Below are 19,072 nucleotides of genomic sequence, written 5' to 3' on the forward strand. Positions count from 1 at the left end.
GCCATTGAGCGAACTCTCACAACAGTGCTACTGACCAGCAGGCATACTGCCCTGCTAATCCTGATGTTCCGCCTATTCCCCTCCCACCTCAACCCCTTAACTCGCTCCGAGCCCGTAAAAATTTTCTACGGCAGGACACACGCGCTCTTGTCCCACCGTGTGTCTGCTCCCTCCCCCTTCAGCTTACTACGGCGGAGGAAGTTGTGCTTAGGAGGCTTCGGGCCGGGGTGGCCTTTACACCGGCTGTTATCTCAAGGTGGAACTGGTCGCATTTACCGCTGGGTGCTACGTGTCCATACTGCTCCGTTAGTGTGATGGAAGCAGATGCATATCACCTAATATGGACATGTACTGGTTTAAAATCGGAACGCTCGCGTCTCCTACTGCAAGCCGGCCTCCGCTACAGTGTGACAGCCAGCTATCACCGCTGGATACATGACAACAGATTCCACAAAACAGTGCTTCAATTCATACACAACACAGGCCTCAAAGCACACATACAATACACATATACGCACCAAGAATTACGCCTTAAGGGCAAGTCTTTATCGTAATAAAAAAAGTAATACAAATTCAGGGCTGCCCGAACCAAACAGGCACATTCCTCCTCGGAAGCGCTATAGCCTTCCTTTCTCATAGTTTGTTTATCGCTGGCATAGAGAATAGGATCTTGGTGATTATCATCGCCGACACGAGTAGGTAGCACGCCCATTCCCCTTTCGTTTCTGGCGCACTGAACTACGAATCCTTTGTATACTCTTGCGCGCGAAGCACAGGATGCGAAACCAATAAGTTTTTCAAAGCTTTTTCTCTTTGTTCTTATCTCAGTGCACGCTACTCAGTGCGTCCTTTCGGAGTGCGCCCGGTAAAGGACTTGCAATTTGCGAATAATTCAGAATGTACAATTGATAGTAACCAACAGGTCCGAAAAAAGAACGAATGTCTGTTTTCGTGCGAGGCTGTTAAACAACTCCAATCCTAGCTTTTTTTCAGATCGGCCGGCCGTCTCGTGCCCTGCCGGACAACATGGCCCAGATATGTAACCTGCGAACAGCCAAGGCTGCATTTTTCCGCGTTCATTCTTAAGCCTGCTTCCCTCAACCGCGAGAACAACCGCTTCACGTGCGATACGGGCTCTTTCCAGCAATGAGAAAAATCTGCGACATCATCAAGGTATGGCAAGGTAACTCCTGCAAGTGTTTTAGCATAATATCTATCAACTTAGGGAATCTAGACGCCGCGTTCTTCAGCCAGAAGCTGAGAACGAGAGGCCTAAAAGTGACTAATAGTGAGATAAATGCGGCATTGCGGCTGGCACATTCTGAAAGAGGAACTTGCAAGTATGCGCGCACGAGATCTAGATTATAAATGTGTTTAACAGCGCTGACCCTTTGGATTCGTTCCTCAATGTTTAGTATCGGGCAGAACTGATCCCTGGTGATGGCATTTACCTTCATATAATCAAAACCCAGACGATGGCATTTATATGGGGTGTCCACAAGTATTAGCGGTGAGGTGTACTCACTCTCAATGGGCTCAATAAGTTGCAGCTCTCGCATGCGCTGTATCTCTGCCTCCATAATTTCTCTCTGTCGTGGAGACACCCTGTAAGGCTTTGATCTTACCGGTTCACTTGATGTAAGCTTTATTTCACGCGTTATTAGTATGGTTCTACCGGGCAGATGGCTGAATTTATCGAGATATTCCCCTAGCAGCCGCTCCGCTTTAGTTTATCTGGCTGCTCGGGTTTAAGAGCGGCCATGCTTATCGTTTGTTCTACAAGTCCTTTCAGGCTGATTTCACAGTTGGAGGTCGCCTTACACTCATTAAACTCGGTATTAATATCATACGGCAATTTGATGGTGAAGCTAACGACTCCGCTCCGCTCTACGTATGGCTTCACCAAATTGCAGTGGTGTATTGTCACCCACGTCCTGCGACTGGAGACTTTGAGAGCATAGTTATTATATGAAAGTTTCTGCAACACTTTACCGGGGCCGTCACAGTGAACTTCAAGCTTGTCCTTTCTTGAAAGTCTGAGGATCGTTACCTCGTCTCCTGTGTTAAACGTTTGAAGCCTCGCATTCCTGTCGTAATAGAGCTTGGGATTCTTTTGTGCCAGGCCCATGTTCTTTTTGACCACTTCTTGTGTTGCTCTAAACCGTTCCAGCAGGCTAAGCACGTACTCTACCACTGTTTGACTCTCTCCTCTTTCCTACCACATCTCTCTCAACATTCTCGGTAGGGAATGGATACCCTGCCATACGCTAGTTCTGTTGGCGAGAACCCTTCAGACTCATGAGGAACCACTCGCAAAGCAAAGTAGCCGGAAGACAATTCTCCCAGTCTCGCTCGTGCTCGTAAAACAGGGCCAGCAAATCTCGCTTAAGTACTGAATGTCATCTCTCTACACTATTTGACTGCGAGTGACAGACAGAAAAGTAGGTAAACTTTACCCCACACTTTTTTAACGTTGAGTAAGTTGGTGAGCTGGTGAATACTCGCCCTTGATACTCGTGAATTTCGGCTTACAATGCGACTCTGGCGAATACTTTCGAAATTGCGTCTATTACTTCTGTGGAGGTACATTCTTTCAGAGGGATTGACCCAGGAACTTTGACCCCGGACACAACATCGTAAACAGGTACCTGTAACACGACTTCGCCACTGGTAGAGGCATACTGTATGTGTCGCAAGTCGTGTGAAATGTTCTCATATTAAGAGCACTGCCAGTACTGGAGCTTCCCATGTTTCTGTTGGTTTGCCAGACCGCTGGCAGGCGTCGTGTCATCTCACAAACTTTTCTTTGTTTTTGAAACAGGCAGGCCAGTGGTATTGCGGAAGCTATCTTCACTTCGATTTGTTTATGCCTAGGTGGCCAGACCGCCCAATTCCTTGACAGAGACCCAAAAGATCCTCCCTGTAGTTAGTGGGTGCGGCTAAGTGGTCCAGAATTTCGCCCTTTCAGTATATGTAGTGCCGATATAACAAGCCTCCTTTCTCGTGCCTCGTCACGATGCACCTAGCAATGGCTTCTTTAGCTGCTACATGTAATCTAGCTTGGCTGACGTCATTATTTTGCTTGGCTGCAACTGACTTTCTGTCTACACGTAAGAGCCGATCAAAGTTCTTTGAGGACGCTGGTAGTAATGACCCTGCCTAGCCTTGCTTGCGAGTGCATGAGCTGGCTCTACCTATGTGCATGCATTTTGATATATGCCTTGTGGCACGCTCTCATTGAGCCGGTCATGTTGCAAGATTTCCTCAACCAATTTTCAGCCCTCGAGCCTAGCTCGGTTTCTGTTGCGGAGGCTACCTCTTTTGCAACTTCTGCCGGAGTGGCTTTTCCATTTTCAGATGAAAGCGGCGCAATTTGACAAGCTTGGGATCACGTTAACGCCAGCACTGCGCTTTCTCCAAGTTTCAGACCCTTGTCATACAATAACTCATTCGACCAATTCGAAATAAATTAAGGGTGCGGCAGCGACAAGACATTGGAAACTGCAGCCTCCATCACAAGCTCCACGAACGGCCCACTGTTTTTTTACTTTTCCCATCGGCAGACACATGCTATGTTCTACCACAACCTGTTTAATCCATACTACTTCTCATGTGAAGTCATCTACCGTCACGTAAGGCGGATGGTCCATAGTGGCGGCACTGTCTTGCAGTACCTGGCATGGTTTCGATTACTATGTGGGCCATGAAGAAATGGGGTTAAAGTTTCATGTTCTCGTTTCTGTCGTCCACGTAGGAAAAACTAAGCTAGGCTTCCCACGGTTTGGAACCACACTCCCGAGCTTGTAGTACTTATAGCAGCGGATCGGCCTAAAGAATTTGAATTCCTTTTTCTCATCTTTTTGCGCGGTTTCGCAATTCGACCTCTCCTCGCTCTATTCTGACGTCTTGTCCTAAGCGTCTACGCGCTCAGGTAGCTTCGTCTGCGATCCCTTTTTAAATGGAAATGGATTCCGCATTCTATTTCGCCTGTCCCAATTTCCTTCCTCGGCGTTCAGCTTTCTATGCGTTGCGTCCTCTTGGGCTAAATCGGCCGCCCCTTCCACGATGTTTGCGTCTATTCTGCCTTGCACCCACAGCGTCACAGATTTTGGAATGATTTTGTAAAACTGCTCTGGACACATGTATTCAATAATCGTGCCTCTGCTATCGTACGCGTCCGCACTTTTTAACCACTGGACTAGGTTTGCCTTTGAGCGATATGCAAACTCCAGATATCTGTCGTTATGCTTCTTGCTCGTGGTGCGAAACCTTTACCAAAAACTTTGACTGAAAGGCTGTACATCTTCAAAAGGATAGCCTTAACCTTCGCAGAATCATAGCAATCTTGAGCACTGAGTCTGGCGATTACTTGAGCAGCCTGACATGGTAACATATACAGCAACTGCTTTGGCCTAGTAGTCGGACCGATGTCAGTCTTCTGGCAAGTACTTTCTAAATTTACTAGAAACAACCTTATGTCATTCCCGACCTCAAATGGCTTAAACAACCTGTCCATGCGGTATGATTCTGCCTGACTTCGTCGCTCCAGAGCGGCTTCACTCCCTCGAGACAACTCCAAACGTTTACTTTCAAGCTCTAGTTGCATTTTCCTTAACTAGCGATCTTTGTTGTGTTCCTCTCTGTCTTGTTCTTCTTACTACCGTTTGTCTCTTTTCCTAAATAGTTTTAACGGAATTTCTATGTCCTCCTCACTGGTCTGTTAGGAAATCAGCTTTAAAATTTGTGATTTCATCATTTCCTTGTGTACCTCTAGGCCCAGTTTTTCACCGACCAACGAGAATCCGTCTCTGACTCTGAGCAGTGTCCTCAAATATGAGATTGCTGCTTTACTTGCATGAGCCTGCTCGTTAAACACAGCTATGTAAACACAACTTAGCTACCAGTCAACAATCGAGCTTCTCTCCTATTCTAAACTGAATAACCACAACATGAAGACTAGAGAGTCAAAAAAAAAAACCAAGCACTCACCGCAGACACAGTACCACGTCACAAAATTCGTCCCACCGCTGCCAGCCAGTTGTATGAGCTGTGGTCGTGCTTGTAAAAAGGCGCAGCTGGCCCATGCCGTTATCCGACTCATCCACGCTAAGGACGTTATTGTAGGGATGACCATGTTGTCATCGAGAACGAGGAGTACTGAAATTTTTAACAATATCTACATGAAGAGCTGAGAACGTTACATTTCATGTCTAGCATGATTGAAAACGAAGCTGGCACGTCTTCGTTCCTGCTATGACCATGTAGTTAGCTGGGGCGTTTGTCAAGCGATCGCGGCGGTTACGGGAGTCCGTGGGGGAACGCCGTAGAACACCTTTTACAGAAGTTTACTTGCTCCCATTGGTACTTGAAGACAACAGGAAACCACCTAGCAATACCCAGTCCGCCAAACGTGTGTCGCCTTGGTGGCGCCTTAAGTCTGTCTGAGGGGCGCGCATTGTTGGCTAAACGAAGGGATTCGTCTCAGCGGGCTAGGCGACGTTAGAAAGTCACTACCCCACTGGGTGATCAGGACATAGGCAGCCTGAGTGTGCTTCCTCTGCAAGGCATTTTCCAGTTTAACCTTAACATTTCATATTAAGGTATGTAATCTCAGACAACCTCATAAAAAACCGCATGATCTTGTTTAAGTGGTGATTGTCGACGCCAAATCTACCTTATCTATCTCAATCAACATGGTAAATCAATCTTTCCATGATTGTTGACGTACAAAGAATCATTGAGACATTCCCGGTACACTCTACGTGATTTGGAGAAGACAGTGTCTTTTAGCTGCAATCGTTTGGCAGAGCTGCAGTGAGCAAAGTCTGATATAATTTTTTGCAGGGCTTTTGAAATAGATACTCTTATGGCTTCATAGGTACTTAGGAAATTTGGAGCAAGCGCAGTGACATTTTTAAGCAACTCAACGACAATACTACTGATTGCATGGCAACACGCCTGCTTAATGGAAAATAGCTTTTGGGCAATGTCGTCTCATTCCACACCCTTCAGACAATAGTTTAAAGCGACACTGAAGAGAAAAAATATTTATTTGTGCTGCATTATTAAATTATTCTTCCGCAACACCAAAAAAAGACTGCAGTTACTAAAAGAGGGAGCTTGACAACACAAAAAGAAACAGAGAAACAAAATACGAGTGGCGATGCCAGAATCAACTTTCCGCGTCTGCTCGCCGTCTCCTAACGCCTAGTTATTTTTGGTTTTGGGGAATATGTAATATATTGTATTATAGTACCCCTCTGTCACACTAGGCGCTTTAATGTCATTCGAACCGAATGTCATTAGCGCCGAATGACTTCGGCAATCGAATGAGTTCGAGAAACTCATTCGGCTTTGCACTCGGAGCGAATGTGTACTCTCAACCCCAGAAACAAAGCAAAACAGGACACAGCATTTGCAAATTGAAGACCGTGCTCTTATAGAAATAATAACGTTTGCGTGTTTTAATGGACGTGTTACTTTAAAGACAAAATCAGTGAGGCAGGCTGTCGCAAAATATTTTTACTCTCCAGCTCAGCAGCGTCTGGCGGCCGCCCGTGCCGCCGCCACTCTGCTCGTCGGCCATAGAACGTCTAATCGCTTCCTCCAATTATTAGCCTTGCTCGTAATGCAAGGTACGCAGCAACTAATCGCTTCACTTCCTGCAACTTAGCGTCGTCGTCTAGCGTCGCCATGTCAGCCATTTCGTTTGTTTGCAATTTATCGGCTACTCAGGTGGCTAAGCTTTGTTTTGGCTTTAGTGGCCACATAGTCTGAAATTGAACTTTTTTTATACGCATTACAAATTTTGTTTTTCAGTGATGTGACTTCCCAAAAATATATTTAAATGTATGGATTGCTTATGCAAGCACTTTATACCTACCCTGTTCTACTTTTGTCGCCACGTTTTTTTCGGAATCATCGGCATTGATATTTCCACCGAATGACATTAATTTTTCGAGCGTAGCACCTCCGTGGGCGAGTGACATTCTTTGCACGGAATGCCATTCGACTCGAATGACATTAAAACTCCCAGTGTCACAGGGATATCAAGGGGCCAAATACTAAACTTCGCAATTTTCGAGCACTTACTGAGTACTCTTCATAAGAAAACTCAAACATAAGAAAACAGAAACATAAAATACTCAAACATAAGAAAACAAAAAGATATATCTCATAGACTATGACTACTTATTTGGCAGCTAGCTTATACAAACAAAGCGACAAGAAACGTTTCCATGCTGGCAGTACTTTAGAAGCGTGACTGTTCACTTGAGGCTTCAGACACTCTTAAGCTACCTCTCATTGATGTTAGTTCCAACGTCCCTTAAGGAATGGGAATCAATGAACCGCCCTCGAAAAGCCGAAAATAGTGTAATTTTTGACTAATTAGACAAATAAAGTTAGGAACGCAGAATGTGTGGAAACGTGTATGTTAGAATTCAAGTTGACTATAAGGGGCTGTAATCGAGGTCCCCATTGCGCGTGAGCTTTTGTCGGACAACTCATAACAAGACCTCAAAAGATATGTGTGCCTCATAGCACAGTTCCTTAAAAATATGTGAGTATGAAGTCAGTAAGGAACTTATCATGCCTATCGACTGAAGCCCCCAATTACACCTAACTCAGAGAATGCTACTTAGGTAAATTGGTTAAACTGAATGTAGGTTAGATATTAAATATAAGATTCGAGTAGAACTTGAACAATATATTCAGCACCCACACTGTTCCGATACACACATTATTAGCCATTATTTACCATGAGGCGCAGCACACAAGCAGCACACTTGGAACCATCGAAAAATATATAAATATTCTCAGATCAGTCAGCTTCTTCAGGGCCTTTGCTGCTGCCGATTTAGCCTGCTTCAGGAACTTATCGTAACAAACTGAACTAAAGCAAGTGGCCCTCTGGTATTCTGTTAGCAATATTGCATTGATAATAAGAAAGCAGCGCAAGTGCCAACACAATTTTTACATGCATTGCCGCAATCTCATTCCCCCCAATCTCCCAATAAGTTTAAACCTGCTTCACCAATTGAACTGAATTCTCCTGACATAATATAGTAGAAAATTTGTAAATGTCACGAAAGATTGAGGACAGTTGCAGACAAGAATTATGCCAACAAAATCTACTCCTTATAAGCGGCCGTGACCGTTTTGTACACACCTTGTCAAAGCAATCCAATCAGATGCTTTCTCGTGCTGTTCAGCTGCTTTAGTGCCGCAGGCTCCTTTGTGATGTAGACATTCCTCCGTCTCACTAAATTGTGACATACCTCTAACAATAGGAAATGTTCAGCTTATTTTAATCACGGCTTAAACTGCAAATTTGTAATTAACCAAGATCGCGTTAAACACCGAAAATGTCTCGTATGGCCATATACACGAAGCTGCATGCGCTTGTTCAAATATCTCATTCTTGCATCACACGCGGTCATTTAAGATGTCAAATGCACGAAAACATACAGAACCCTCAACACAAGAAATACAGATTGTCTTGGCAATCTATAAGCAGAAAAATTACCGTACAAGCTAAAATTTGCTCACTAGTCTGGGAGAGCAATCGGGTGCCGCCTCGCATAAATGTTAGTTGTGAAAACAACACATGAACGTACATCTAGAAATGTCTATATCATTTCTTGATCATAAATTGCGTACAGAAGAAGTAACAATCCCTGTATGATTTTTTGTGCCCGTTCTGACCAAGCGATCGCCGGCACTAGCATAGTTTATAACAGAAAGCAAATAAGCAATAGATAAAGCTGTTGGCCCTCAGAACACCGTTTCAGGGTAATTTTCGCGCAACTTTTCACTAAATGCGCATTCTGAAATTAACTATGAACATTAGGAGGAGACTTTCGTCATTCTTGTCGCTGCATTAATCACCTTCTGCTCCACATAGCAAGGAACACAATACGAACCAGAAGAATGCGCCAAGCGCCGGACTTACCTTACGAGGCGTACTTGGCAAACGTTCCCTCCTGTCAGGTCCCGCGGCACCCACTGCACCAACGGTCCTTCCTGCGTAAACACCGTTGAATTACGGCCGAACTACGGCACGCGATAGCAAGCCTTTCAACATATTCTTTGGTGCACTGAGATCTGATGCGAGAGCGGCGAGAATACCAGAGGCCCCTCATGAGCCGGGAACAAAGAAAGCGTGAAAGCACAGAACTACAATGATAAACAGCAGCGCACCGTACGAAAGATACAGCGAGCTAATAGCGTTGTACAGGCCTAGGGACTTGGTGATCGTTAATGCACACATAAATGGAACACATTTTATCTCGGTACAGTGTAAATATGAATAAACTATAACATCCGCCATCCGCATTGTAGCGCTCAAAAGTGACAGCCGAAAAGGCGGAAATGACGTCATCTCCTCATGATAGAGACACCGGAGGCATTTTCAATAGCCGGGTAAACGTCATCACTGTCTGTTGTTTGCCTCGCCATTTCTGGCTCCGGTAATCGCGGTCTCATGGATGGTAGTGGCGTAGTATTTCTATGTTATGCGAGTTATGCGGCTTGTTTTAACAACGTTGCTTTCTACAGCGAGCACAGCAACCTGTTAAGCAGCCGTATTAGCGGGTCAAGGCCGTAAACTCGGTTCAAAATTAGCAGCACATTACCGTTTGGTTTGTGAATATTACAAGGTGTTCTTGATTAAAGCGCCGTAATTGAGGAGGCATTTGGTGTCGAGTTGTGTCATCGACAAACTTCGTTCCGGCTTGTTGCGCGCCGTTCTGCGGATGTGTGCTGTTCATACGTAGTGCCGTGTCTGCATCGGGCGCTGCTGCCACACCGGCTTGCTTTGCTTCCTAGCGAACGCGTGAGAACGTCTGGACCAGCTGTCGCGAGTGCTTTCGGAAACTGCTCGCATTCTGTGTGTGTGTGCGAGTGTGTGTATACTCTTCTGATATGCGTCGTTATTGTGTCAGCGATTTGCAAATAGTTTTCAAACGAATCTTCTTATTGGCTCAAATGTGCCGTTGTTGTGGTCGCGGAAAAGCCCACTTGCTTCAGACGGCGGTTAGTCCTTGCTTTCTCGCCGTCTCTTCTGCAATCCGCACAGCCCAGAGCTGGTTTTCTGAGTACAAGCTACGCAGCAAAGCGTCCCACTGCTCGGCCACAGTTATGATGCTTGTAGTATAAGTGCGGTGGACGTTGTTGGGCGAGGCTTTGGGCCGTGCCCAGATAATGTGATCGAGGTCAGCGCAGGCGTGCCGCGCTTTGCAGAATGGGGAGTATGTATCCGGGAAAGAGCAGTGGTATGGCAAGTGGTTTGGGAAAGTCTGTGTCTGAAGCAGTCTCCAAGTGATGGATTGAGATGTATTCAGTGTTTAATGCGCTGGGAGTTAGCGTAACCGCTCTCTGCGATAGTGGAGGAAGATTTCCCTGAAGCTGACCATTCGGTCCGACTCGCGACCGCGCTGCAGAGCAGGATCAAAAGACGGAGGAGCAGGATGATGTACCCGATGTGTGAGAGCTCGGGCTAAAGCGCTGAAAATGCTGCTTGCTGCTCTCGTGTCTTGTCCCTTGGCCGCTTTAGACAAGCTAGAAATTGCGCGTTCAAGCAGGTCGTAGGAAGTACGATATTAGAACTCTCCCAGTCGAAACCCCTCGTATTTTGAGTAAGAAGGAAGTTACGCAACTTTTTTTCCATTGAGGTGCTGTTCATTTGTGGAAAGACGTTACATAGTGATTTATTGCAGGGCGCGCTGGGTGTGAAGGCTTCACGCTTCATTTGAAAAGTTATTTCTTTGTTGCTTTGTGCCAGTTTGTAAACAGCCCCAAGAAATTTAGGGAATATTTGACGCATTTTGCTACTTTGCAGAAATATGTTATGGTGCTTCGGGAGAATTTTGCCTGTGTTTCGTGTCGAATGCAAAATTCAGGAAGATCGTTCGCCTGTGCCTGTGTGTGAACAGTTTGCATGCTAGTTATAAACATGCTACGTCATTTTTTCTTGGTCTTCGCTACTGGATCTTTCAGGACAGACAGCGGGTAATTATGAAGGCTAAGTAATTGCGGGCAAGTTCGCAGCATGATGCAAATTCTTCGTCCTTTGTATATAAATGCCTGAATTGAAGAGCTTGAGTACAAGGAATTGGGGCTTTGCAATGCTTCACGCGGTTACTGTTAAGTACGGGTGCCTATCTGTTGGTCTGCTGTAAAGTGACGTGCCAAGCTTACCGGCCTTAATATGTCTAGTCAGGACCAAAAAGCTTATTTCTTAGGCCGAGTGTGTGGGCAATAAGAAGCGTCGTTTTGTACCATATTGAATTTAGAAATTAATCTTAAAAATTGATGCTCACCGTGATCCGCAGATGAGGAATATATTATCTATAAACACATTGTAAAACAGGCATTGAATATTTGCTCAGTGCAGAACGACCATAACTATTTTTGAAAGGTTCTGCCAAATTTTTATACCCATTGGTGTTCCGCTTATTCGCACCAAGTGCTTGGCTGTAAATTCGAAGTTATTGATTTGCAGGAGCACCTTTAGCAGTGTTAGCGTATATACGTCAACAATGTTTTTTTTTATGTGTGATTACGAATACATACGAATACCTGACAGTATGCCGCCTGTGTGAGCTATATTACTGTATAGAGAAGGGATGTCTAAGCTGACTAAAATGCTATTGTTAGGAAGCACCATATCCACATTTTCGAACACAAAATTGGTAGTGTGTATCAAGAGAGAGTGGATGAAGTTTCATTGATTAGCCTGTCAACGTAGCTGCAAATGTTCTGCTTGACGGTACCGATTGGCGAAACAACAGACCTGCCAGCATTGTTTTCTTTTTCCATTTTAGACCAGCGATTGAATGTTTCTGCTATTGTGCTTAGAGGAACGAACTTTTTTGCTGTAGTTTCATAAATTTTTATGCCTACCTTAATCAGTGAGGACGTGACTGAATGATGTTTCACATCCTGTAGTTGTTTCTACGAAAAGGTGTTTTTAGAATGAGTTATCATTCAATTGACGTGCTGCCTCATTTATGACATAAGCGATGCTTATGAACACAATCTTCCTAAAATATAAAAAACGCAGAATTTCTACAGTGCGGCGGAATGAAACGCGTGTCACACCAGTTTCGCATCAACACCATTCCAATGCTTTAGCGGTCTGCGCCTCGAATGTACCTCGATGCGCAATGAAGTCAGTCAGTCAGTCAGCCAGTCGCTGGGTCGGTCGGTCGGTCGGTCGGTCGGTCGGTCAAAGAACTTTATTGAGGTCCTGAGGAGTTTTAGGCCGTAGGGGATCCCACGCGGGGAGCTCCTCGGACCGAAACCGTAGGCGAAGCCCAAGTCGGGACGGGAGCCCAGTGGCGCTCCGCCAGTTCTTGGCCCCTCTGGACGGCCTTGAATTGGAGTTTGAGGTCCGGGCTTTTGAGGGCTTCTTCCCATTCGGGCTCAGTGGAGAGAAAGCCCTTTGGTAACGCGGTACATTGTCATAGCATGTGCGAGAGGAAGCAAGAGAGTTCTGGGCAGTTTGGGCAATCTGCCAGGATGTCTGAGTTGCAGTGACTTAATAGGCCTCATGGCGGATACGAGCCCGTTTGTAGCATTCGAAATGCGGCCGCCTGCGCGCGTTCGAGTTTGTCTTGTGGGCGCGGGCATTTGATTCTGCCTTTTCGACAGTGTGAGGTGATTTCTTGATAAGTGAATAGCGGGTCATTAAACTGAATGTACAGCCCCTCGGAGGCCATGGGACCGTCGCGGCGGGCAAGTTCTCGCGCACGGTCGTGGGCTCTCTCATTTAGGTTTGGTTTTCGCGGGTGAATGTCGTTCCCCATGTGAGTAGGGAACCAGGAGAGGCGTCGTTTGCTCTCTTTTGAGCTCGCTAGTAGTATATACGCTGCATCTTTACATACCTTGCCGCTTTCGTAGGCCCGAATCGCGGCACGCGAGTCCGTGAGGACATGAATTAATGTGGGGTCACCCATGGTGATGGCTGCGGCTCTCTGTTCTGCTTTAGCGCTGGTGGTCCTTTTAACCGATGCGGATGATCGTAAGGTTCCGTTGCCGTCGACGATTGCTATCGCGAAAGTGGATGTGTTGCCGTACTGGGCCAAGTCCCCAAATGTGGTGGCTTCACGATCCGTGTCGGTGCGGTCGAGAACCGCGCGGGCACGGGCTCTGTACCCGCGCCCGCGCTCGAGATAGGGAGATGGGGAGACATTAGCTTCGTTTACGATAAGTCTACCGGCTTTGGACGAGGATAGGCGGAGTATTTGCACCATTGTCTGAGCGTCGATCACTTCATCGATATTGTTGTGCATGCCTAGCTGGCCAACCTTTGATGTACTTGCTCTTTGTGAAATGCCCAAGACCTATTTGATGCTGTGGCACATTACTGTGCTCAGTCTCGTCTTTCTTATTTTCGTCAACTTGTGGACAGAGGCGACCTAAATATAGTGCCTCATAAGGAACGCGTGGTATACGTGCTGAAGGTTATCTTCGCAGTGGCCCTTCCTGCGCCCCGAGACTCCGTGGATGAGTCTGATCATGTTTTCGGTTTAGGCGGTTAAGTGTTTGATCCTGTGTCCGTGGCATCCGGTGGCTTCAATTAGGAGCCTCAGAATGCGTATGTGGTTGACTCGCGGAATCTGTTGTCAGTCTGTTGCGTGTAGTGCGATCGGAAGTTCGTCTAGAGGAGTTAGGTAGTGGACTCCTTGGCAAGACTTGCGAAATAGTAAGGGTTCCGCCTTCTTGGAGGATAATTTCATTCCTGTGTCTAGTAGGTACTTTTCCGTGGAATCTAGGGCAGACTGTAATGTCTGCTCCATGTCTGCCAGGCAGCCTCCCGGGCTTCAGATGGTGATGTCATATGCGTATAAAGCGCAGTTTACAATCAAGATGTCTTGTAGTTTGTCTGCGAGTCCCTTCATCACTAAGTTAAATAGTAATGGAGAGATGACTGAGCCTTGTGGGGTTCCGAAGGAGCCCAGCGTGTAGGGGTCTGAAATAAGTTATGAGACTGGCAGTCGGGCTTCTCTTTCTTTTAGGAGGGACCGTACGTACTCCTGAAATCTCTGGCCGAGGCCTGCCACAGATTCCAGTACGAAGCGGTGCTAGATGGTGTCGAATGCTTTCGTGAGATCGAGGGCGAGGATGCCTCGAACGTCTCTTGTTTTAACGTCGAAGATCTGTGTCTTTAGGAGTAACATGACATCTTGGGTGGACAGGTGGGGTCGAAACTCTACCATGTTGTGTGGGAGGCGTTCGTCTTCCTCAATTTGGCGTGGCACTCGGTTTTGAATGACGTGCTCCGCTACTTTGCCCACGCATGAAGTAAGGGAGATGGGGCGTAAATTGTCCAGGTCCATTGTCCAGGTCAAATGGACCGCCGTGCGAGTGCGCCATTGCGTTGGTACTTCTCCGGTTTCCCACACGTGGTTGATGTCTTTCGTCAGTAATGTAATGTCTTCGTTATGTTATGTAACATTCGGTTGGTTACCCCGTCGGGTCCTGAGGCCGACCTGCTGTTTACGTTTTGCAGTGCCTCTCGGACTTCAGTTCGCGTGTGGTTTCGCACTTTAGGCTCTGGTAATCGCTGGGGTGAGCGTTGCCTAGTGGAATGTATCGTTTGGCAATTTCTTCAAGGAAGGACTCTTCTGTTCCCCCTTTGTCTTTATGTGAGTGTAGAAGTCGGTCTAGCGCATAGCTTTGATTATCCTTTGTTTGGCTGTCGTTTAACATAGGTATTAGGAGGTTCCACTTACCTCCGGTCCCCATGCGGCCATCGACCACCGAACAGGGTTCGTGCCATTGGAGTGTTGTGATCTCCGTACGGTATTGGCCGATGTCTCGGTTGAGGATCGCGATGCGTTTGCGCAGGCGTCTGTTGAGACGTTGCTTTTTCCATCGCGCAAGTATCGAGGCCTTGGCCTCGAGTAAGTGTGCGAGGCCAGGGTCAACGCTTGGGACGTCCAGTTCCATTTGTATAGTTTTCGTGGTTCTAGTTACGTCGTCCTCTATGGCAGAGAGGACTTCTGCGAAGGTGTCGTACGTGTTCGTGCCTTCCCTCTGTAACTTACGGTAGGTATCCCAGTCTGTGAACGATCGGGGTGGGGCCGTCGTTTTTGGTATTTCTGGTATTTCTGGTAAGTGATCGCTGCCCAGGTTCTGTAGCGTGCTTGTCCATGTGTAGTTTACTACATTTCGGAGTAACGTGAGGTCCAGCGTAGTATCACGTCGTGTCGACGTGCCCAATCTGGTGGGGAACCTGTCCGTCACCAGGGTGAGGGACAGGTCGTCTATTGCGCGCGAGAGGTTCTTGCCGCTATGCTTGATTGTGGGGTAACCCCCCGACGGGTGGGGGGCGTTGAAGTCACCTGCTATAATGAGTGGCGACTTTCGTGCCAATGATGTGGTTTTAGTAAGGATCACGTCAAAGGATTGTTTGTAGTGCGCAGGGGAGATTTAGATGTTTAGTACAAAAACACTTTGTTTTATGTTTAAAACCAGGAAGCGGAGCCGAAGTAGGGAACGTCTTCTTTATTCGACACTTGCAAAAACAACTAAAAAATGCAGGCGCGCGCTCGGCTCCACGCTCATTTTTCACTTCGTCGTCTTCTCTTCTTTTTCGGAGCATAATATTTAACAGCTCCCGGCCGAACAATTAGCGAGTGCTTGTTTCTTTTCAAGACTGAGGTAGTCCAGCAGATTCTAGGTGGTACAGCATCTGTACCGGTCTCCGCAACGTGTTGCCACTAGAAGTGCGCACTTTGCATGAGCGAACTTTACCGTCGCTGCCCGGAAATAATTCAGTCACTTGTCCAATCTTCCACAATTGTCTTGGCGAGTTTAATTATTTTATGAGTACTATGTCTCCAAGCTTCACTGATTCTGAGTGTCTAGTTTCATTATTGTGAGCTGAACGAAGTTCTTGGAGGTACTCTCGTCGCCACCGGTTCCAGAGATTGTTTAACACATGTTCTCTGTGTTTCCATCTTCGCTGAAGTAATTCGCTTGACGACGGTATCTTTTGATGCTGTGGTCGACTAGTCTGGAGGAAGCATAGTCAATCTTTGGCCTCTGAGGAAATGACTTGGCGTAAGAGGCATTGGTTCAGAGGCTTCTGCATACACAAATGTTATCGGTCGTGAATTTATCATCGCTTCTACTTGGTAGAGCGTGGTTGAAAGTTCTTCAAAGGTAAAGAAACTGTTTTCCAGTGTTTTCTTCAATGTAGACTTCACAGATCGAATGATTCGTTCCCAAAATCCTCCCCACCAGGGAGCTTGTTCGGTGATAAATTTCTAAACGATCCTGTGACTTCCGAAATACGATTGTACTTCCTGTGATTTCATTAATTCATAAAGTCGCTGGATCTCCATTGAGGCCTTTCTAAATGTCTTGGCGTGGTCGGAATATACAGTCTTACAAATTCCTCGTCGTGCCACAAATCGTTTAAATGCTAGCAGGAATTTGTCGTAAGTAAGACTGGTGACAAGCTCCAGATGAACCTCTCTGACGACTGCACATGTGAAGATGAGTATATAACACTTCTTCGTTGGTCCTCCGTTATCTTTGTGTAGAAGCGGTCCGGCAAAATCGATACCACTGACTTCGAAAGGTGGAGAGGGTTGAACACGTTCAGCTGTCAGAGGCGCGAAGAGTATGGCTTGCAGGAATATCGTCTGCAGACTGCGCATTCGTGAATGACTTTCTTTACAACCTGCCTGGCCCTCAATATCCAAAAGTTTTCTCTCAGTTCAGTCAAAAGAAAACTGAGTCCAGCGTGTAAAAGTCGTTGGTGTTCCTTCTTGACCAACAATGTTGTGAATGTGTCTGACGCAGGGGGCAGAATGGGGTGCTTGGAACTTTCCCGGAGGTTGCTGAACTGGAGATGACCTCCCAAGCGAAGAAGCCCTAATTCGTCGTGATATGGTCTGAACCGCTGGAGTGTAACGTCCATTCGGCTGACATCCGGTCCAAATACTTTATCTTGTCTTCGACGTATCCAATAAATTTCAGCCTCTTGTACTTCAGTTGCGTCTAAAGGTCCCTTCTTCCTTGTGTCTGTGTACCTGCAATTTCTAGCAAATCGCTGTATCCACGCAGTTATACGCATCAGTCGGTTATAAGAGCTATAGTCGTTGATGTTTACAATTGTAAGCACTGGTAGAGCAGCTGCTTTCAAACACGTAATTTCCTCTTCTAGCCCGACTGTATCCTGCATTGCTACTGCTGTACAGTTAGTTTCTTCTATTTCGACTGTATCTTCGGTGTAACAGGGCTCGTTGATTGTCGTCTCAGTGTAGAGAAAGTTTGGTCCTTTCCACCAAATTGAACTTTGTAAGAGTTGCTCCGCAGTGGATCCTCTTGACAGTAAATCGGCTGGATTTTGATCACTCGGACAATGTCTCCACATGTTCAAATCAGTTAGGGAGAGTATCTCTGTAACTCGGTTTGCTACGAACTGTTCCCAACGTTTCGCTGAACCGCGTAGCCAATGAATCACGATCATAGAATCTGTCCACATAACTGTTTCAATGTCCACTAGATTTAGTGCACGTTTCACTGTTGCAGCTAGTCGAGCTGCAACTAGGGCTCCCATCAGTTCTAATCGTGGCACAGTTATCCTTTGTATAGGTGCGACTCTCGACTTGGCTAGTAGTAGCTCAACTGTTGTGGCTCCCTTGAAATCTCGTATCTGAAGGTAAAGCACGGCGCCGTACGCAACTGGGCTAGCGTCGCTAAAAGCGTGTATTCTAACCTGCACATTTTTGCCCAGGAGGGTTTGACCAAAATGTCTCTTGACTTCCAGCTGATCAACAGTTCTGAGGGCTTTAGTCCACGCTGTCCACTCTATAAGAAGAGACTCGGGAAGTGGCGCATCCCATGTGTATTTCTCTAACCACAATTTTTGTATAAATAACTTGACTACCAGCACGAACGGCGCTAAGAATCCAAAGGGATCGTACATGAGTGAGGCGAAGCTTAAGATCTGTCTCTTCGTAACCCTTTGTTCGCTCAATGATTCAATCATCTTCGTTAGTGATGGCTTTAAGATGTCTTTGTCGGTATCCCAAAGGAGACAAAGAATCTTCTTTTCTTTTTCTACATCGAACTGTACATTTAAGTTTGTACGATTGTAAAAGTTTCGTAAGTGTCCATAATTTGTCGTCCACTTTGTTAGATGCATTCCTGCCTCTTTCATGATACTGAAAAAATCGCTAACAACTTGCTGCGCTTCTTCTTTGTTCTGTGCCCCGATAACCAAGTCATCCACGTAGAAATGATCTTTCAATAGTTTGGCAGTAAAAGGGTACTTGTCTTCTGCCAGTTGGAAGTGGTGTCGCAGAGCTGCAGCCAGGAGAAATGGACTGCTGCAGGCGCCAAAAGGAACCCTTGTCAAGCGCAATTCTTCAATATTGGAAGACCCTTCTTCAAACCAGAAGTAACGAAACGCGTCTCGGTCTTGTTCAGCCAGCGATATTTGAAGAAATGCTTTCTCGATGTCGGCGGAAAAATTCCAATCTTGAAGCTGCGAAACTTCAGCAGTAAGTCGAGGATGTTGGGGTTCAAATTCGGCCCTGTCCACAAGATGTCGTTAAGTGAAGGCGAGTCCGAAGCATGAGAAGAGGCGTCGAATACCACCCGTACTTTAGTCGTGGTTCTGTCGCGTCGCACTACTGCTCGGTGTGGCATATAGTACGTGATATGTTCACTCGTACTGCCCATTTTGACCTTCTCAGCGAAGTCTTTGTTATAGTAGCTCCTAATGACAGTGTCATATTCCTTCTGAAACTCTGGTTCTCGATGTAGCGTTCTCTGCAAAGATTCCAGCCTCTTTAACGCAACATTCCGGTTATCTTTAAGCTGGGAACAATTGCTGCGCCACGGCAGTTCAACATGATAGCGACCATTGTTTTTAACAGTTGTTTCCACGAAGTTCTTCAGGACGTGTTCGTCATCTTTCGAAAGTCTGTCTTCGTTAGTCAGCCCCAGATGTTCTACTTCCCAGAAAGACCTCAGTTGCTGGGAAACGTTGGCTTCCGTTAGGTATATATTGAAGTTCCTTATGGTTTCTCGCTTGTAGAACTTAGGT

The 19,072-nt window shown here is 46.3% G+C and overlaps 1 protein-coding gene and 1 long non-coding RNA gene across 4 annotated transcripts in view; one reads left to right on the forward strand and one right to left on the reverse strand.

Annotated features, from left to right (window-relative positions):
* Positions 1 to 19,072, reverse strand: part of LOC129382416 (uncharacterized) — a 131,550-nt gene that overhangs the window by 97,995 nt on the left and 14,483 nt on the right. For all 3 annotated transcript variants that reach the window (XR_011894980.1, XR_011894981.1, XM_055066299.2), the window contains exon 2: positions 8,954 to 9,024. Coding sequence is in view for 1 of the 3 variants with exons in the window: in XM_055066299.2 (XP_054922274.1) it covers positions 8,954 to 9,024 (71 nt within the window). In the remaining 2 variants the exon portion in view is untranslated. The remainder of the gene's footprint in view (positions 1 to 8,953; positions 9,025 to 19,072) is intronic.
* LOC129382732 (uncharacterized) overlaps positions 1 to 19,072 on the forward strand; it is a 98,060-nt gene that overhangs the window by 73,996 nt on the left and 4,992 nt on the right. The gene's annotated exons all lie outside the window — the stretch shown is intronic.

This window comes from Dermacentor andersoni, chromosome 6, assembly GCF_023375885.2.
Source record: "Dermacentor andersoni chromosome 6, qqDerAnde1_hic_scaffold, whole genome shotgun sequence".
Taxonomy (NCBI): Eukaryota; Metazoa; Arthropoda; class Arachnida; order Ixodida; family Ixodidae; genus Dermacentor; species Dermacentor andersoni.